Consider the following 16,479-nt stretch of genomic DNA (forward strand, 5'->3'; position numbering starts at 1 on the left):
CCAACATTGCTCGTGTTTAATACTGTAGAGATAGGAGACATGAGTTAATATAATCAGTCATTCTCTACTTTCATTCTCACAGCACACAAATGTGCACAAACAGCTCACAAACACACTACCTCTAGTGCACACAGACACACCACCTCAAGTGCACAGACACGCCAACCTTAGTGCAAACATATGATCTTTACTACACACAAATCACATAGACACACTACTCCAACTAGTCCACGTAAACACAACCACTCTAGTTCACCAACACCATCCCTAGTGCAGTTACAGTAACTCTAGTGCATACACTGATGCCCCACCTCTAGTGCACACAGACACAGCTGGTTTGTGATCCAGAGTGATGCCAACAGCATGTGTTCAACTGTCACCCCAGATGTGGTTATCTTCTCACCCTCTCACCTCGCCTGAGGCGTAGTGATCCTCAGGTTAAACAAACAGCACTTATCTCTCTCTAATGGGAGAGCAGCCCTATCGTCTTCTAGAACAATGGAGACTTTACTTTTTTTACACAGACATACCAAGCCTTGTGCACATAGGTCACAAGTGCGCACCTGTAGTTCAGACACCACCTCTAGTGCACAAACACATAACCTAGTGCACGTACCGCCTTTAGTTCTCACACACTGTTCCTAGTTTGCACTGACAGACTCACTAAAGTCTAATCAGTATCAGAGTTGCATAGTAATTTCCATAGATCCATTCTCTAGTTTAAATTTTCCCATATTGCACCTATCCCCATTCCATATGTTGATAGGCGAGAACTGCATCATCAGTGACAGGAGCATACTCTGTGCCCACTGGCAAAGACACAGACACACTGGTGTTGATGAAAGGATTCCTTGCCTGAGTTCGTAACTCTGTGGCTTCTCGCCTGTTGCTTTGAAGGCCATGGGCGGATGGCAGTCATCAAAAGGGAACAGCAGAATATTATCATCACTTCCAAAGACAGCTTTGGAAGTACAACAACAACTTGCATGGAGCAGGGGGACATGATGGCATAAATCAGTGACATAGTAACTCAGAAGCAGGCGAATGTTCTGGGATCAGAGTATGAATTCTACCATCACAACATATGAATTCAATCATTAAAAATTAAATCTAGAATAATGTCAACCACCGAAGCACTTTCTAGTGTCATAAAATCTTGCCTGGTTCACTAGTGTTCTTTAGGGAAGGAGATCTGCCATCCTTAAGCATATGACATACACATGACTCCAGGACAACAGGAATGCAGTTGATTCGTGACTGCCCTCTGGGCAAATTGTGGATGGGCAATGAATGCTGGCCTGGCTAGCCATGCCCACATCTTGTGCACACATTTAAGTCATACTTATAGCACATTTGACATAATAAAACATCCCCAAGGCATGTCAATGGAAGTTAATCACTGAAGGAGCTACTAGGAAAAGAGACTGAAAATCTGATTGAAGGGATAGGTTTTAACAAGCCTCTCAAAGGAGGGGAGAGAAGTTTAGGGAGGAAATTCCAGACCGAAAGGCCCAGACATGCCTGTTTGCACAGGATTGATTAACATTGAAGATGGTTACAAGGCCTAAATTGGAGGCTTGTGGGAGCTAGAGAAGGTGGAGTGTTGCCATGGTGGAATTTGGAACCAAATCCTAGCTAGACAGGTCATAAATTGGGAACAGAGTGATGCTGCATGAAAATGCAAGCAAACGTGATTAGTTTAGCTTTGGAAGCTTGGATGCGTTAGACTGAAGGGCCTGTTTCTGTTTAGTATGCCTTTATGATTTGGCATGAAGTGCAGGGCAGCTGAGTTTTAGATAATGTCAAGTGCCTGGAAAGTGCAAGGTGTGAGACCCAAAGGAAAATGAAAGGAGGATCTTGATGAAGAGGCCTGCCAAAACTTGGTGGATTCAGGTAACCAAAAATCAGTGCTGGACGATGAGCCAAAGGATAAGGTTTATATTTAGTTGTTAGTAATATCTGCAAATAGATTTTGCTTTGCGTTGTTGCTAATACACAAATGTGTTTACCTTGCCTACCATAGATATGTGTCTTCAGTACCACTTCAAACAACAAGTGTGAGCACCGTATTCTTAAAGAGATTTCCTCCCCCTTCCCCTCAAAGTGATTTATTGATTCAATAAAAGTAAGGGTGTGAGATGGTAGCTTCCTGTAGTAAGCTCTCCAGCGGGGAAACCAACAACTTATAAAGAGCCAGGTAAGAAGGAATGATTATCCAAAATTGACTGCAAGGCCTGGTTATTACGGCCTTGAACTAAGTATTTATTGACGCAGGAGTCCTGTGGAATGTTAACTTTTCAGACTAAGCTGATCTTGAGTCTCTTCCTCACAGCTACAGGCCTCAGGTTTCTTCCACCACAAGATGACGGCGAAGGAGCAATGTCTTCGGGCGATTCTTCCCCGGGGAGCAACGAGCCGGACCTTGAGAGGGTCCCTGAGCGGTTTCGTGCGGGGTTCTCCTCGGTCCACGGACCCCGCCTCTCGGTGCCGCGTCTGTGGTCGACATTCTTGGGGCTGCAGGGCAAGCGGGCGGGATTAGGAGCCGGCGACCTGCCCTCCCGGAGCCGGGCCGGAGGCTCCTGGAGGAATCGCGTGCTGGAGGCCGCCCGGGACGGGCCGGCCTGGCGAGTTCCATCACCGGCGGGGGGGGAGCGAGTCCCTCAACCGCCTCAACCGGGGTCCGATCGCAAGACAGCGGGCGCCTTTCACATCCGCACGGCGACGGGCTACGGCGTGTGGGGCACGGTGCCGGCGGACACCCGCTTTCAAGCGGCTCGGCAGAGGTGGCGCCCTCCGTCGAAGAACAGCACCCCCCGCCATCGGCCGAGTGTGGACGACGCCCCAAAAGGGCGGGAGGAGGCGCTGGCACGCGACTGGCTTCGGAGCTCGAGCCCAACGGACAAACCGTCAACGGCGGCGGCCGCGCTCTCTCGGAACAACAACGACGACGCGGAAAACCGACAGAGGAGTGCCGAGGAGGCTTGGAGGCGATTGATTGAGAAAGGGAGGAGAGTCACCGAGGAGATTGTCCTCCCGCTGTCCGAGCAGGAAGCCAGTCCATCGAGCTGCAGAGCTGTACCTTTCACCCAGGTGAGCGAAGGAGAAAAAAAAAGCCCGGACGTGGTGGGCCGAATGGCCGGTCCCTGTGCTATACTGTTCTTTGGGTTCTCTCTCTCTCACTCGTATACACTACTGTATATATTAAAGTGGTGCTGGGAAAGCACAGCAGGTCAGGAATGAAGGGCTCCTGCCCGAAACCTCGATTTTCCTGCTCCTCGGATGCTGCCTGACCTGCTGTGCTTTTCCAGCACCACTCTGATCTTGACTCTGATCTCCAGCATCTGCAGTCCTCACTTTTCGACTACTGTGTATATGCCAGAAGCGAAAACCGCGCTGAAGAAACTCAGCAAGGTCTGGCAGCATCTGTGGAGACAGTGAGAGAAAACAATTAACGTCTCAGTTCTTCAGAACTTATTGGATTCAAAACTTCAGCAACGTCTGGCAGCATCTGTGCAGAGAAGAGAGAGAAAAAACGTTTCGAGTCAATTGACCTTGCTTCAGAACTTAATGGACTCAAAACATTTACTTTCTTTCTCCACAGGACCTTGCTGAGTTTCTGCTGCACTTTCTGTTTTTGTTTTAGATTTCCAGCCTCCACAGTTCCTTGCTTTATTTTATGTTGTCAGATATGTATAGCGTGGCAAGAAGTAAAACATTGACTATATTCACTTACCCAGCCTCGACTGCGCTCTGGGGAAGAGAATTCCACAGTTTAATGACCCTCTGGGAGAAGAACCTCCTCCTCATCTCCACCCCCCCATCCTTATAACCCTGAATTTCCCACGGGTGGCCGACCTGGGCCCTGGACACTACCGGCAATTTAGCATGGCCAAACCACCTAACCTGCACACTGTTGGACTGTGGAAGGAATCTGGAGCACCCAGAGGAAGCCCAAGCAGACACAGGGAGAATGTGCAAACTCCGCAAACTCGATGCTAGAATTGAACCCAGGTGGTGTGAGGCAGTTAGTGCTAACCTCTGAGCCACCGTAATTCTAGACTCCCCCATATTAACTGTTTAATAGTCGCACTTAAATGCTAACTACTGGTAAATCCATTTAAAATCTGATGTGGAGGTGCTGGTGTTGGACTGGGGTGGACAAGGTCAGAAGTCAGATGACACCAGGTTATAGTCGAACAGGTTTATTTGAAATCACAAGCTTTCTAAGCATTGCTCCTTCGTAAGGAGGGGCAATGCTTAGGAAGCTTGCGATTTCAAATAAATCTGTTCGACTATGACCTGGTTTTGTCTGACTTTAAAATCTATAATCCTTTGGAGCAGCCGTGGCCATTTTTAGAGTTTATCATTTTTGGCTTGCCATAGAGGAAGTGCAGAGTAAGTTCACCAGAAAGGACAACCTAGAAATCTGTGAGGAGAAACTGAGGAGGCTGGGCCCATTTTCTCCAGAAGAGATGTGATCTCAGAGAAACATGCAAAATTCTTGATTGTCTAGAGAAAGAAAATGCAGAGAAAATGGTTCCTGTGTTTGTGAAGTCTAGAACCATGAAACATAGTCTCAGAATAAGGGGAGGCCATTTAACACGGAGATGTGGATGAATTTTTTCACGCAGATGGTGATGAATCTTTGCAAATCTCTACCCCTAAGGATGATCAGTCATTGAAAATATTCAAGACAGAGAGAGTATTCAAGACTGAGAGAGATTTCTAGATATTAATAACATCAAGGAATATAGGAATGGCACAGGGAAATTGCATTAAGGTAGATGATCAGCCGTGATCTAGAATGGTGGAGCAGGTAGAAGGGGCTGAATGGCCTACTCCTGTTCATACATTATTTATGGAGACAAGGGAGAGAAATACCAGGGAGATGCAAAAAGCGAGAGGACTACAGACATTTCAGACATTGAGAGGGGAAATAAAACAGCCAAGGAAATGTGAGTACAGAAGATTTTAATTACTTTTACAAACAACGAATTGCCCTAAATAGATGTTTCCTTCTGCTGTGATACTACACACAAATCAGTCTGCTGTGCTTGTTATGATGTCTTCAGTTAGTCCTGACCTCAATCAGTGGGTGTTGGCACTGAATTCTTAACAATGTCTCAAAAGTGCATTTTGGCTGTATTGCTAATGCATATATTTCACGCAATGCAACTTGCCAGAAGTGCACAAGGTATTTTTCCAGACTCTTTATCACACTCCAAACAAAAAGAAGTACAAGTACAGAACTGGACAATGTAGTAGGAATGGTTGGAGTCCAGGAGACCATTTGGCCCATTGTGTCCATGCTGGCTGTCTTCATTCAATGCACTTCCATTTTTGTTATCAGAGGGAGTGTTCTTGTCCTCTGACACTGGCTGTTGGCATTGTTCATGTCAGCTCTTACAGCTGAGCTGGCAGAAGTGGGGCTTCACAGTTAATCTTAAAATCTAAATTGAGAGCACAAAGCCCTTCTCTCCACTATCATACCCCATTGCTAATAAGCTGTTGGTGACCATTTGGGTGAACAGTAATGATTTCGACTAGGGCCTCTCAAACCATGTATCCAGACCGTCATTTGGGTCGCAAGGCAAGCATCTTGGGGTCGGGATGCTATGAGATAGCAGTGGTTTCCATGTAGCTCCAATTGAAGATCCCTTTAAATCCTCTTTTTGAACAGTGGGTGCTGTTATGTTTTCAGAAGGATCAGGAGGTGGAAGTGTTTAACAGCAGTAGGAACTTTATGTTGTAAAGAGGGGGAGGGATGTTGTGTATTTGTTAATTGTGGTGGACTGTCACTTCAAGAGTCTGCTCACAATGATGTCTTCGGCATTCTGAGTGGGAAACAATCTAACTTATTTTTCCATTTAAAATGGGCAGTGACTTTATTCGGACTCTTGAAGTGAAAATCCACTGTACTTCTAACTGGTGTGTCCTCATTGGAGAAAAGACCTGATTTCATCTCCAATGAAACCAGTGAAGAGGTTTTTAAAATCCTAACGGAGCATTGGAGGTGGAGGGGGCGTTAACATAATGAGAGGCATGGATATGGTGGATAGTTGGTGTCTTTTTTTTTCCAGGGTCAAAATGTCAAAACTGGGGGTGGGGTGGGAGGGGGGTGCATACGTTTAAGGTGAGAGGGGAAACATGCTCGGGAGGTGGTAGAAGCAGAAATTATAGCAATGTTTAAGAAGCATTTAGAGAGACACATGAACAGGCAGAGTATAGAGATACAGACTAAGTACAGACAGATGAGATTAATTGGTCAGCACAGACGTGATGGGCCAAAGGGCCTGTTCCTGTGCTGTTGTACTGTTCTGTATTCTATGTCGTTGCTGGGTACATTGTCCATGATGCGAACTTGGGCTGTGATTTCTCAAGCAATGGCTACTCTTCCTGCTTTGTGCTGTTACTCTCTCATTCCTGTCTTCTTCCTATGCACGGCTACTCAGAACTGCAGGAGTGTTATGGCCAGAAGGACATCACTGAGCTCATTGTGCCTGCACCAGTTCTATTACTGAATGCCAATGTTCCACCTTTTCTCCATATCTCTTGCATGTTATTTTTAACCCAATAATTATCCAATACCCTCTTTATTGCCTCAGTTGAACCATCCTCTACCAATTCCGGGAAATCAACTCCAGAGTTTGACTACTTGCTGAGTGAAAACCATTTTTCTCATATCACATTTGCTTCTTTTACAAATACTTTAAATAGTTCACAGGCAAATAGCCTCAGGCGACTCTCTGTGTGGAGTTTGCACATTCTCCCCGTTTCCTCCGGGTGCTCCGGTTTCCTCCCACAATCCAAAAATGTGCAGGTTAGGTGAATTGGCCATGGTAAATTGCCCGTAGTGTTAGGTGAAGGAGTAAATGTGGGGGAATGGGTCTGGTTGGGTTGTGCTTCAGCGGGTCGGTGTGGACTTGTTGGGCCAAAGGGCCTGTTTCCACACTGTAATCTAATCTAATCTAAATCTACGCCCTCTGATTTGTGCACCTTTTACAAGCAGGAACAACATATCTCTATCTATTCAATCCGTTTATGATTTTGAAAATCCACTGATAATATAATCAGTAGAAGTAGCTAAAGGGACATTGAGGACCAGTAAGGTCTATACCCCTCGCAATCTATATCACCAACTAAGAGATTATACACTGTACTCATCTGATATTGTGGGCCACTTGGGCGAAGCCCAATGTGTGCTTGTTCCATTCAAGAACTTTGATTGTCTTATGTGCAGGTATCTACATAGCTCATAACATATCTTGAGCATAAATGACTTTTGTGGCACAGTGGTAGTGTCCCTAACTCTGAGCAAGGAGACCTGGGTTCAAGTTTCCTTGTTCCAAAGGTTGTGTCATAGCATCTATGTGTAGGAAACATATTTATACCGCAAGTACTAGTGTGGCCAAATTTAATTAAACGCCTAAACAAATAATACAGAGGCTTGAAGTTAGCCTCATTCCCTACCCCAGTGATTACAGCTGTCAACAATGCAAGATTTTGTATTAATAAATATGTTATTGTGTGCAGCAGCTGAAACAATAAGTACAGATGCCTGCTGTGAACTATTGAAAGGATTACTTGAGTTCAGATGGAAATGGATGGAAAGAGAAAGTAAAGCGAAAGAGGAGGGAATATACAGTGTGAAAAGGTATAGAGAAAGAATGAGGGAGAGACGAAGATCAAGAGAGAACAAGTGAGGGAATGAAGAGAAAGCACCAGAGATAAGGAACTTGTCCTCAAGGCTTGACAATTTCCTTCTGTCACCCATTAATCTTTTAAACCATCTTTCTCAAGCCCCAGCTGAGGTCTGCTTGCAAGGCTGGTAAGTGGTAGTCTGGCAGAGATAGTTGCTGGTGAGGCCACGCTGTCAGGGAAAGAGTGGAAGGGGTACAGGTTGGTAAGATTCAGGTAGATGGTCGAGTGTCTGCACCCCACACAGTGCAGGGGTCGAGTGGCTCTCTCCAGCGGCTGTGTTTGGAGGCAGAACTGCATGTGCTCTTGGCATGTCCACAAGAGGGAGCTACTGTGGCATGATATTGCAGTGTGTGGTGAAAAGTCTGGCTTTAGTTTTCCTGCTTTTTGTGCTTCCTCTTGGCTCTCACGCGCAGAAGCCTCGTCCAGGCCATCCTTATGGTTGCAGCTTCTGGAAGATTTTGGGAAGCGTGAAATCGATTGCCTGCTGTACTTGTTGACACCATTTAAAGGTCTAGAGCAAACTTAGTTTACTGCACTTGCAATACTGCCATGGACTGGCCATATTTCACACACATTAGATCCCAGTATGCCTCCGATAAGAGAGCTTTTGGCACAGGAGAATTATTCATAAAACCTCAAGGTGCAAACTACAGAGCAGATGGGATAAATCGAGTTGTAATGGCTAGGCAATACCCCAGCTTTGGGCTTCAGAAGCTTGTGGAATCTGTGTAGGAGCAGGAGAAGGTTAAAAGAGGTAAAGAGTCATAGAATCATACAGCATAGAAACAGACTCTTTGGTCCAACTCGTTCATGCCAACCAGACATCCTGATCTGACCTAGTCTCATTTGCCAACATTTGGCCCATATCCCTTTAAACCCTTTCTATTTGTAAGCCATGCCTTTAAAATGTTGTAATTGTACCTGCCTCTATCACTTTCTCTGGCAGCTCATTTCATAAACGCACCACCATCTGTATGAAAAAGTTACCCTTCGGGTCCTTTTTTAAATCTTTCCCCTTTCATCTTAAACCTATGCCCACTAGTTTTGGACTGCCCCACTCTTTGCCCCTCATGATTTTATAAACCTCTATAAGGTCACTCCTCATCCTTAGATGCCCCAGGAAAATAGCCCCAGCCTATCAGTCTCTCCTTTTAATCCAAACCCTCTAGTCCCAGAAACATTCTTGTAAAGAGGTCCACTGCTTTATGAACCCTAGAGGATAAAAAAACTTAAGTTGGAAGTTAGGAGTAGAATTTCAAGAGAGGTGTCAAAGAAAAGGAAGGAACAAAGAGAGGAGGGAACAGAAATTTAGCATGGCCAATTCACCTAACCTGCACATTTTTGGATTGTGGGGGGAAACCGGAGCACCCGGAGGAAAGCCACGCAGACACGGGGAGAATGTGCAAACTCCACACAGAGAGTCGCCAGAGGTGGGAATTGAACCCAGGTTTCTGGCACTGTGAGGCAGCACCGTGGTGGCACAGGGGTCCATATGCCAATGCCGAGGGGATGTCCCATTGTTCCTCGCCTTAGTTTCCATATATACAGCAGCGTGGTCGGAAATTGCTATACTACCTATTTTACAGGATGATATAGAAATTAAAAAAAATCGAGGGGGCAAAAAACATATCAATTCTAGTATGACATTTATGTGGATTGGAGTAGAAAGAAAAATTTCTGCCCTGTGGCTGAAGACATCTCCATACATCTACTAATCCTAATTCTTTGTTCAGATCCATCAATTGTCTAGATCTGGAGATACTCCTGCAGTACTCTTGAGAATCCTATCTATTTCCGGATCCATAATACAATTAAAGTCTCCCCCTATAATTGTATGACGGGCACCAAAAGCCATCAATTTTGAAAAGGCTTCCGTTATAAATTTAAAAGGGTGTGCCGGGGGGCAGTACAAATTTAAAATCCCATATTCCTCTCCATTTATGAGGGCTTTAATCAAAATATATCGTCCAGATTCGTCTTTTATCTGCTTTAGGATTTTGAAAGGGAAATTCTTCCGAACAAGAACAACAACTCCCCTGCTTTTTGAGCTAAAAGAAGAAAAAAAGGCCTGATCAAATCCACCCTGTCGTAATGTCAAGTGTTCTTTATCCGACAGGTGTGTCTCCTGTAGGAGAGCTATATCAACTCTTTCCTTCTTAAGATTTGATAATATTTTCTTCCTTTTGACTGGCGAATTACTCCCCTTGACATTCCAGGTGCACCACTTAATCGACTGATCAACCATAATCATCTGGGCAAATCTGAGACCCCTCGGGAGGGAAACCCTATCCAGAACATCCGAGCATAGAGCATATAAAATTTACAAAAATACAGCCTCTCTAATACACTCACACCAATACAATAAAAAACTATTTCTAAATAAAAAAAAATAAAACGTATCTAAGTGGAGATTTTCCCCCTTGTTCCCAGGGGATGTCACTTCCTCTCCAAAAGTCCATCATATCCTCTCCCAACCAATGCCCCACCCTTGACTCAGGCACTCCTCAATAAAATGAGGAAAATTCAGATATAATACAAAGCTAGAGTTAACAGTGAGCACCCTACCCCACCCATACCAACATCTGGATATATTTGGTAAAGTTAATACCATATATAAACATTTTAACTATAAAATTACAACCTCAACAAATAATAATTAAATATACTAATACAAAATAACAAGGGAGAAACAACCCCGCTCCTAAAGACAAAGGTAAAATTGAATAAGGTAACCACCTCCCCCCACCAACATTAACCAAATCCCCCAGCTTATATATACACACACACATATACAAACATCCCACATATATACATACAATAATAAAAGAAAACAACCCCAAGGGGGGGGAGAAAATCAAATCCCTCTCCCCACCCCCCATGATAATATTAATCAGTAAAGTAAGAAAAAAAAGGGGGGGATATAAATCAAAGCGGGGGGAAAGGAAAACCAACATCCATTATGTCTTACAGTTTATCTAAGAGAGTCCAAGAATTCCTTAGCCTTTTCTGGCGATCTGAAGTTATACACGGATCCTTCATGGTTAAAGCGTAGCGTCGCTGGGTAGCGTAAGGAGTACTGAATATTTAAGTCCCTTAAACGCTTCTTCGCCTCGTCGAATGCCTTCCTCTTTTGGACCAGAGCTGGGGAAAAGTCCTGGAATAACTTGATCTTGGATCCTTTATAGATCATAGCTTGGGGGTCTTTTCCAAGATTTCTAGAGGCTTCTAGGAGTATCTGCCTCTCCTTGTAGCTCTGCAGCCCGAACAGGACCGGGCGTGGGCGCTGGTTCGAGCCGGGCCCGCGTATTGCGACCCGGTAGGCCCATTCTACCCTTACCTGGCCTGATCCAGCTTCCAGATTTAAAAGCTGTGGCAGCTACTGCTGGAGCAATGCTGTAAGCTGGCCTTCCTCTTCCCGTTTGGGAAGGCCCAGCAAACGAATATTTTTTCGGCGATCTTGATTATCGAGGTCATCAATGTAATTCTCTAAGGTCCGGACTCGCTGTTTGAGAGTCCGGACCCAATCCACGGCCGATTGCGCTGTAATTTCGGAGATCGCGGCCTTTAACTCCGCCCCTCCGACTCGGCGCTCGATCTCCTTAATGTCTCGGTCGTGCTTCTGCAGAGTGGCTGAGAGTGAGTCCCATCGACTTCGGGACTCCTCGATAAAAGCATCGATCTTCGCGTCCAGCTTGGAGATCATCTCCACAAGGCTTGTAACTGTAGGTAAATCCCCCGGGGCGGCTGTGGACGCCTCTGCTGCAGCTGGTGAGGGTGGGGGAGGGGTTCCTGCTTGCTGAGAGCTGCGGGCTCCCTTCCCTTTGGTCATTTTTACTAAATATTAGACTGTTTAAATGTAATACTAAGCAACTAATTAAATTAAACAGCTATTATGAATGATTTGGTGAGTGTGATGGGGGTGGGTGACCCACTTTATCCAAGTCTTGGGAAGAGCACTATAGACTCAGACTTGCTGGGTCGCTGCCATCTTGGATCCCCCGGTGATTGCTCTTTAACAGAACCACGTCCCTTTGGGAAAGAACTGGGAATCCCAAAGTTAGGTAATGGGTTCAGTGCAGGCTCTAAAAGTTAGCAATATTAATTCTCTGCTTTACAGTTTCAAGGTACCTCTGCAATTGCTCCTTTTGTAATCTGCATTATGGGGAATCGAAGCACTATGTTTACATTGCTAGAACTGGTTACTTTATTTCTAATGACACAACCTGTGAAGAACTTGCATGTGTATAGCACCATTTTTAATTCAAGAATGCCCAAAGTATGTCACAGCCAATGAAGTACCTTTGAAGTGTAGCTCCTGTTATAATAGAAAACACTTGGTTAGAGACAAAAAAACTGCAGATGCTGGAATCCAAAGTAGATCAGGCAGGAGGCTGGAAGATCACAGCAAGCCAGGCAGCATCAGGAGGTGGAGAAGTTAATGTTTCATATGTAATGCTTCAAGACCTCGAAGGGTTACACCCAAAAAGTCAACTCTCCACCTCCTGATGCTGCCTGGCTTGCTGTAATAGAAAACCTGGCAGCCAATTTGGGCATAATGAGCTCGCACAAGTGTCAACATGATAATGACCAGTTTTTTTTTAAAGAAGTGTTATTGGTTGAGGGATAAATGATGATTTGGACATTGGAGAGAACTTCCCAACAGTTCTTCAAAATAAGCTATTCATCTACCTGAGAAGGCACTCGTGTAACAAAACCTTAAGCAATGGTTGATGAGGAAGGTAAGTTATGCTGGCACATCAAGCAGCAGGTGGTGATGGTGAGGGAGAGCAGCTGGAGAAGGTGAATGGATCTTCGTTCTGGGAAAAGAAGGTGCCTTTGAGGAAAGGAGAACTCATGAGAAGAAGTAGTAGATAACCAATATTGTGAACCATATGCTTCATTTACATTTATCCCTCATTGCTTAACATTAGTTTCCCTTCATGTTTGTAGTGATCTGATGTGAATTGAATAAAGAATCCCTACTTCATGATTTTTGGGCTGTCTGTGTGTTCAAATCTCATGCTACACAAGGATGTCATTTCAATGTTTCAGCTGCAAGAGGGCACCTCTGACACTCCCAATGCAGTACTGAGGGAGTATTGCACTATCAGTCTAGATCTGCACTCAAATCATGGAGTGGGATTTGAACCCACAAACTTGTGACTTGGGGTGTGGTACTCCATGAGCCAAAGCTGACAGTCAACTTTGGAAGATTGCTTCCCACACTCCAAGCTGAAGACTGTTTTAAATTCCCTTTGCAACGGATTTGGGATTTCCAATCTGCCTCCTTAGCCCGTGGGCTGTCTGGTATTAACATCAAGCTCATTTGATTAATTGTCTCCTTCTTTTCACATCTTCCAGAGCATTTCGCATCTAAACTGCAAGGCCTTTAACATCCAAAACCAACTGTGCTTTGGCCACTGCAGTTCTTTCTTCATCCCCGGGGCAGAGCAGAGGTTGAACCAGTCATGCTCCAGATGTTTCCCGAGCCAACTAAGGAAGATCGTGGTCTTGCTGGAGTGTGAAGGAGTCCTGGTAGTGAGCAGAAACATCACTCTGGTAGAAGAATGTAAGTGCGACCTCGAAACAGAGCAACCCTTGAAGAACTGACTTCTTGTCTCCTTACCTGATTCGTTCATGTCACTGGCTGATAGAGAGGGAAAAATGCAAATGGGAGTAATTTTGGGAATTCTTTTTTCATTGGTGTCCGTTTTTCACAAGCATGTCCAGCCATCTTACCGTCAATCCTGTCTCCCCGGTGCTTGGGTGGGTGGGGGTAGGTGGGGTGTAAGTATGCCTTTCCCTCTCTCTAACCTCTTTGTCTTCTGGGTCCATGTGCAGCTGCCATTTGGTTGATCTAACTGCAAGCTGGAGAGGAGTGCAACTGGCAGTATAACTCTGGCCTGACTGGTACAAATCACAGAACTGCCCATGGGCTTCCCCCCCCCTCCTTGTGTTGGTGGAGTGTAGAGCAAGTTATGATAATGGAACCTCATAATCAGATGTCACAAATTAACTGGATACTCCCACACTTCTATTCTCCACTTTGATGCTATCTCAAGCCGAGAGGTGTGAGGAGTATTTGAAAAGGATGGTAAGCCAAAAAGGAGCAATAAGTGATAATCAAAAATTTGGATTTTGATAGGAGTCTTAAAATGAATGGAGATGGAGGAGTTTGGAAAGGAGTACAAAGTTTCATTCTGTTTGAGTCAATATTGAGTAAAATGAGAGACAGATGTAGAAGAGACTGGAGTCAGAATTAATAAATGTGTTTCCACGTTAATTGGAACAAAAAGACCAGAGAAGGGCGGATGGCACACTTCGATTTCAGCGAGAGGAGTGGAGAATCCTAATTATGGTTGTGGCATTTGATGTCCTAACAGGGGATTTATTGTTAAGATGCAAGTACTGTGCACAGCCAACTAGCAGATTGTGAGGAGAGCTTTTCTTATCCTGAAGGGATGAATTGGCCTTTTAAAGGCTTGCTGTCGTCAGGAATCTCATGCATAATTCCATGAGGTGAGATCTTTTCAAAATAGGTGATGGTATGGCCTGTTTCTGCCCTGTTTTCTCACAAGGGGGGAATGATTGCAGGGAATAATGAAATAGAACTGTTTGGAATTTTTTGCTCCCATCTAAATGGTGTTTTCAGGAAGATTATCGATCTGACAAATTTTTCTATCAGCACGCGATTTTCATCCACAAGGACAATAATCCTTCTAGTATCACGTTCAAAAACATAACCTTGCTCCCTACACACACTTCTCAATTTTGTCAGAGCAGCAACTTGGACGGTGTTCCTTGTTGGTGCCAGGTTTAGCCAGTCATATGACAAAGGGGCAGAAGAAGGCCATTCAGCCCATTGAGTCTGCTTTGCCATTCAGGGATATCACGACTGATAATCCTCAACTCTCCTTTCTTGCCTTTTCCCCTTAACTGGATTTAAAACTCTATCTCAACCTTCAATGTACTTAATCACCCAGCCTTGTCAGCCCTCTGCAATAAATAATTCCACGGATTCACAACTCCTTGAGTGAAGAAATTCCTCCTCATCTATGTTTTAAATAGGTGACTCCTTACTCTTAGATTATGTCCTCTGATTCTCATCTTTTTTACTTCTCTGGGATACAACATGACTTGGAACAGCTCTGGTACTTGAGCTGTTCTTTGGCTTTAGGTAATGCTGAGCTGAGATGTTAACTAAAAAGACAAGCATTTTACTCTAGGGTGGTTCCCAAATTCCTGCTTCTGCACTCCCTCAAGCTCTTAAATCTGGATGATGCCAGCCTTCTCCCAAAGTATGCAACCCAACAAGGGTTTTCAAATGTTGATGTTGCATCAAAGGAGAATGCTGGTGTATTGGTAAAATCATTGAGTTATTAATCCAGAATGGCAGATGAATGTTCTAGGGACATGGGTTTTAATCCCACTAGGGTTGGAGTTGAAATTTGAGTAAAAAAAAAACTGGAATTAAAACTGGTCTAACACTGATCGTGTAACAATTATTGTACAAGAACCCATCTGCTTTACTAATTAACTTCTCAAGAAATCTGCTGTCCTTACCTAGTCTGACCTATATGTGACACGTGGTTGACTCTTGACTGCCGTCAGCAATGTAGTAGCAAGCCACTCAGTTCAAGGGCAAATAGTGTACTAAATGCCAGTCCTGCCAGCAGTACCCACATCCCATACAAGAGTTAAGGAAAAAAAGCTATATATAAAGTAAAACATACTTATTGGTATCCTTTGCTATTGCAATTTTTGCAAATATAATTTTTCATAGGATGTGAACATCACTGGCTGGACCAATATTTATTGCCCACCCAGATTCCGGCTGAAAAAGGTGTTGATGAGATGCCTTCTTGAACTGCTGCAGCCCATGGGGCATAGAGACACCCAGTGCTGTTAGGACAGGAATTTTAGGATTTTGACCCAGCAACCATGAAGATGATATTATTCCAAGTCAGGGTGTGTGTCTTGGAGGGGAACTTGCAGGTGATAATGTTCCCATGTGTACTGCCTTTGTCCTATTAATGGTTGTGGTCCTCTTGTTTGGAAGCAATGGTCAAAACGAGCTTTGATGAATTTCAACAGTACATCTTATAGATGGTGTACACTACTGCAATGGAGCATCGGTGGATAAAGTACCAATTAAGCGGGTTGCTTTGTCCTTTGAGTTTCTTGAGTATTGTTGGAGCTGCACTCATCCAGATAAGTGGGGAGTATTTCATCACACTCTAGGTTTTGTACTGTGGTTCAGTGTGAAGACACGTTACTGAGTGAGTAGCTGACTTCAGCCACTGTAGCCCTAAGCTTTGGCATTCATTCTGTACCTCTCTCTCCTTTATGACTTTTGGTTGTTTTTCCTCCTGACTCTTTATGTCGCTTGGTGCTACATTTTGTGAAAATCCCTCCTTTGAGGCTTGGGATTCATATCTTCAAAGGCGCTTTGAGTGTAAGTTGTTGTCATCATCTGTTACTTAGCCTTTATTAGTCCAGGCTCCCTGCAACGATCAGGCTGTCCAAACTGTCTAATGTGTTTGACCTTGCAGCTTGTCCTAAAATTCCTGGTTTGATTCTTGACTCTGTGCAAAAGTGGAAATGGGCAAGGAATCACCAGCTTCTTTTATATTCCACCCACCGCAAACTGGAGAGATAAACAGGTTGTTGGTTGCTTTAGACTGTCTTATGATGTCAGTATCTGTCAACTTAATTTTGTAAATCTTGTGCAGCCTTTTTTCATCCTCTCCTGATCATGTGTTGATGTACTTTTGGGTA

General features: G+C 44.4%; 2 protein-coding genes across 2 annotated transcripts in view; both read left to right on the forward strand.

Moving 5' to 3' along the window:
• The first annotated feature begins 908 nt into the window (after positions 1-908).
• LOC122552228 (uncharacterized) lies at positions 909-13,411 on the forward strand. Its single transcript, XM_043694882.2, has 3 exons — positions 909-969; positions 2,333-3,090; positions 13,063-13,411. The coding sequence occupies exons 1-3, from the start codon at positions 909-911 to the stop codon at positions 13,309-13,311; spliced, it is 1,068 nt and encodes a 355-aa protein (XP_043550817.2). The 3' UTR covers positions 13,312-13,411.
• The window catches only part of nfixb (nuclear factor I/Xb), a 635,608-nt gene continuing 632,383 nt past the window's right edge, over positions 13,255-16,479 (forward strand). Inside the window, exon 1 of the mRNA XM_087983272.1 lies at positions 13,255-13,270. The gene's annotated coding sequence lies outside the window, so the exon portion shown is untranslated. The remainder of the gene's footprint in view (positions 13,271-16,479) is intronic.

Source organism: Chiloscyllium plagiosum, unplaced genomic scaffold (assembly GCF_037043375.1).
Source record: "Chiloscyllium plagiosum isolate Xiang-an unplaced genomic scaffold, Cpla_swu_hap1 HiC_scaffold_45, whole genome shotgun sequence".
NCBI lineage: Eukaryota > Metazoa > Chordata > Chondrichthyes > Orectolobiformes > Hemiscylliidae > Chiloscyllium > Chiloscyllium plagiosum.

Coding starts and splice junctions, on each gene's coding strand:
- LOC122552228 (XM_043694882.2), top strand. CDS start 909: ATGGCAGTCATCAAAAGGGAACAGCAGAATATTATCATCACTTCCAAA. Junction 970..2,332: donor TTCCAAAGACAGCTTTGGAA/GTACAACAACAA, acceptor TCTTCCTCACAG/CTACAGGCCTCAGGTTTCTT. Junction 3,091..13,062: donor GAGCTGTACCTTTCACCCAG/GTGAGCGAAGGA, acceptor CACATCTTCCAG/AGCATTTCGCATCTAAACTG.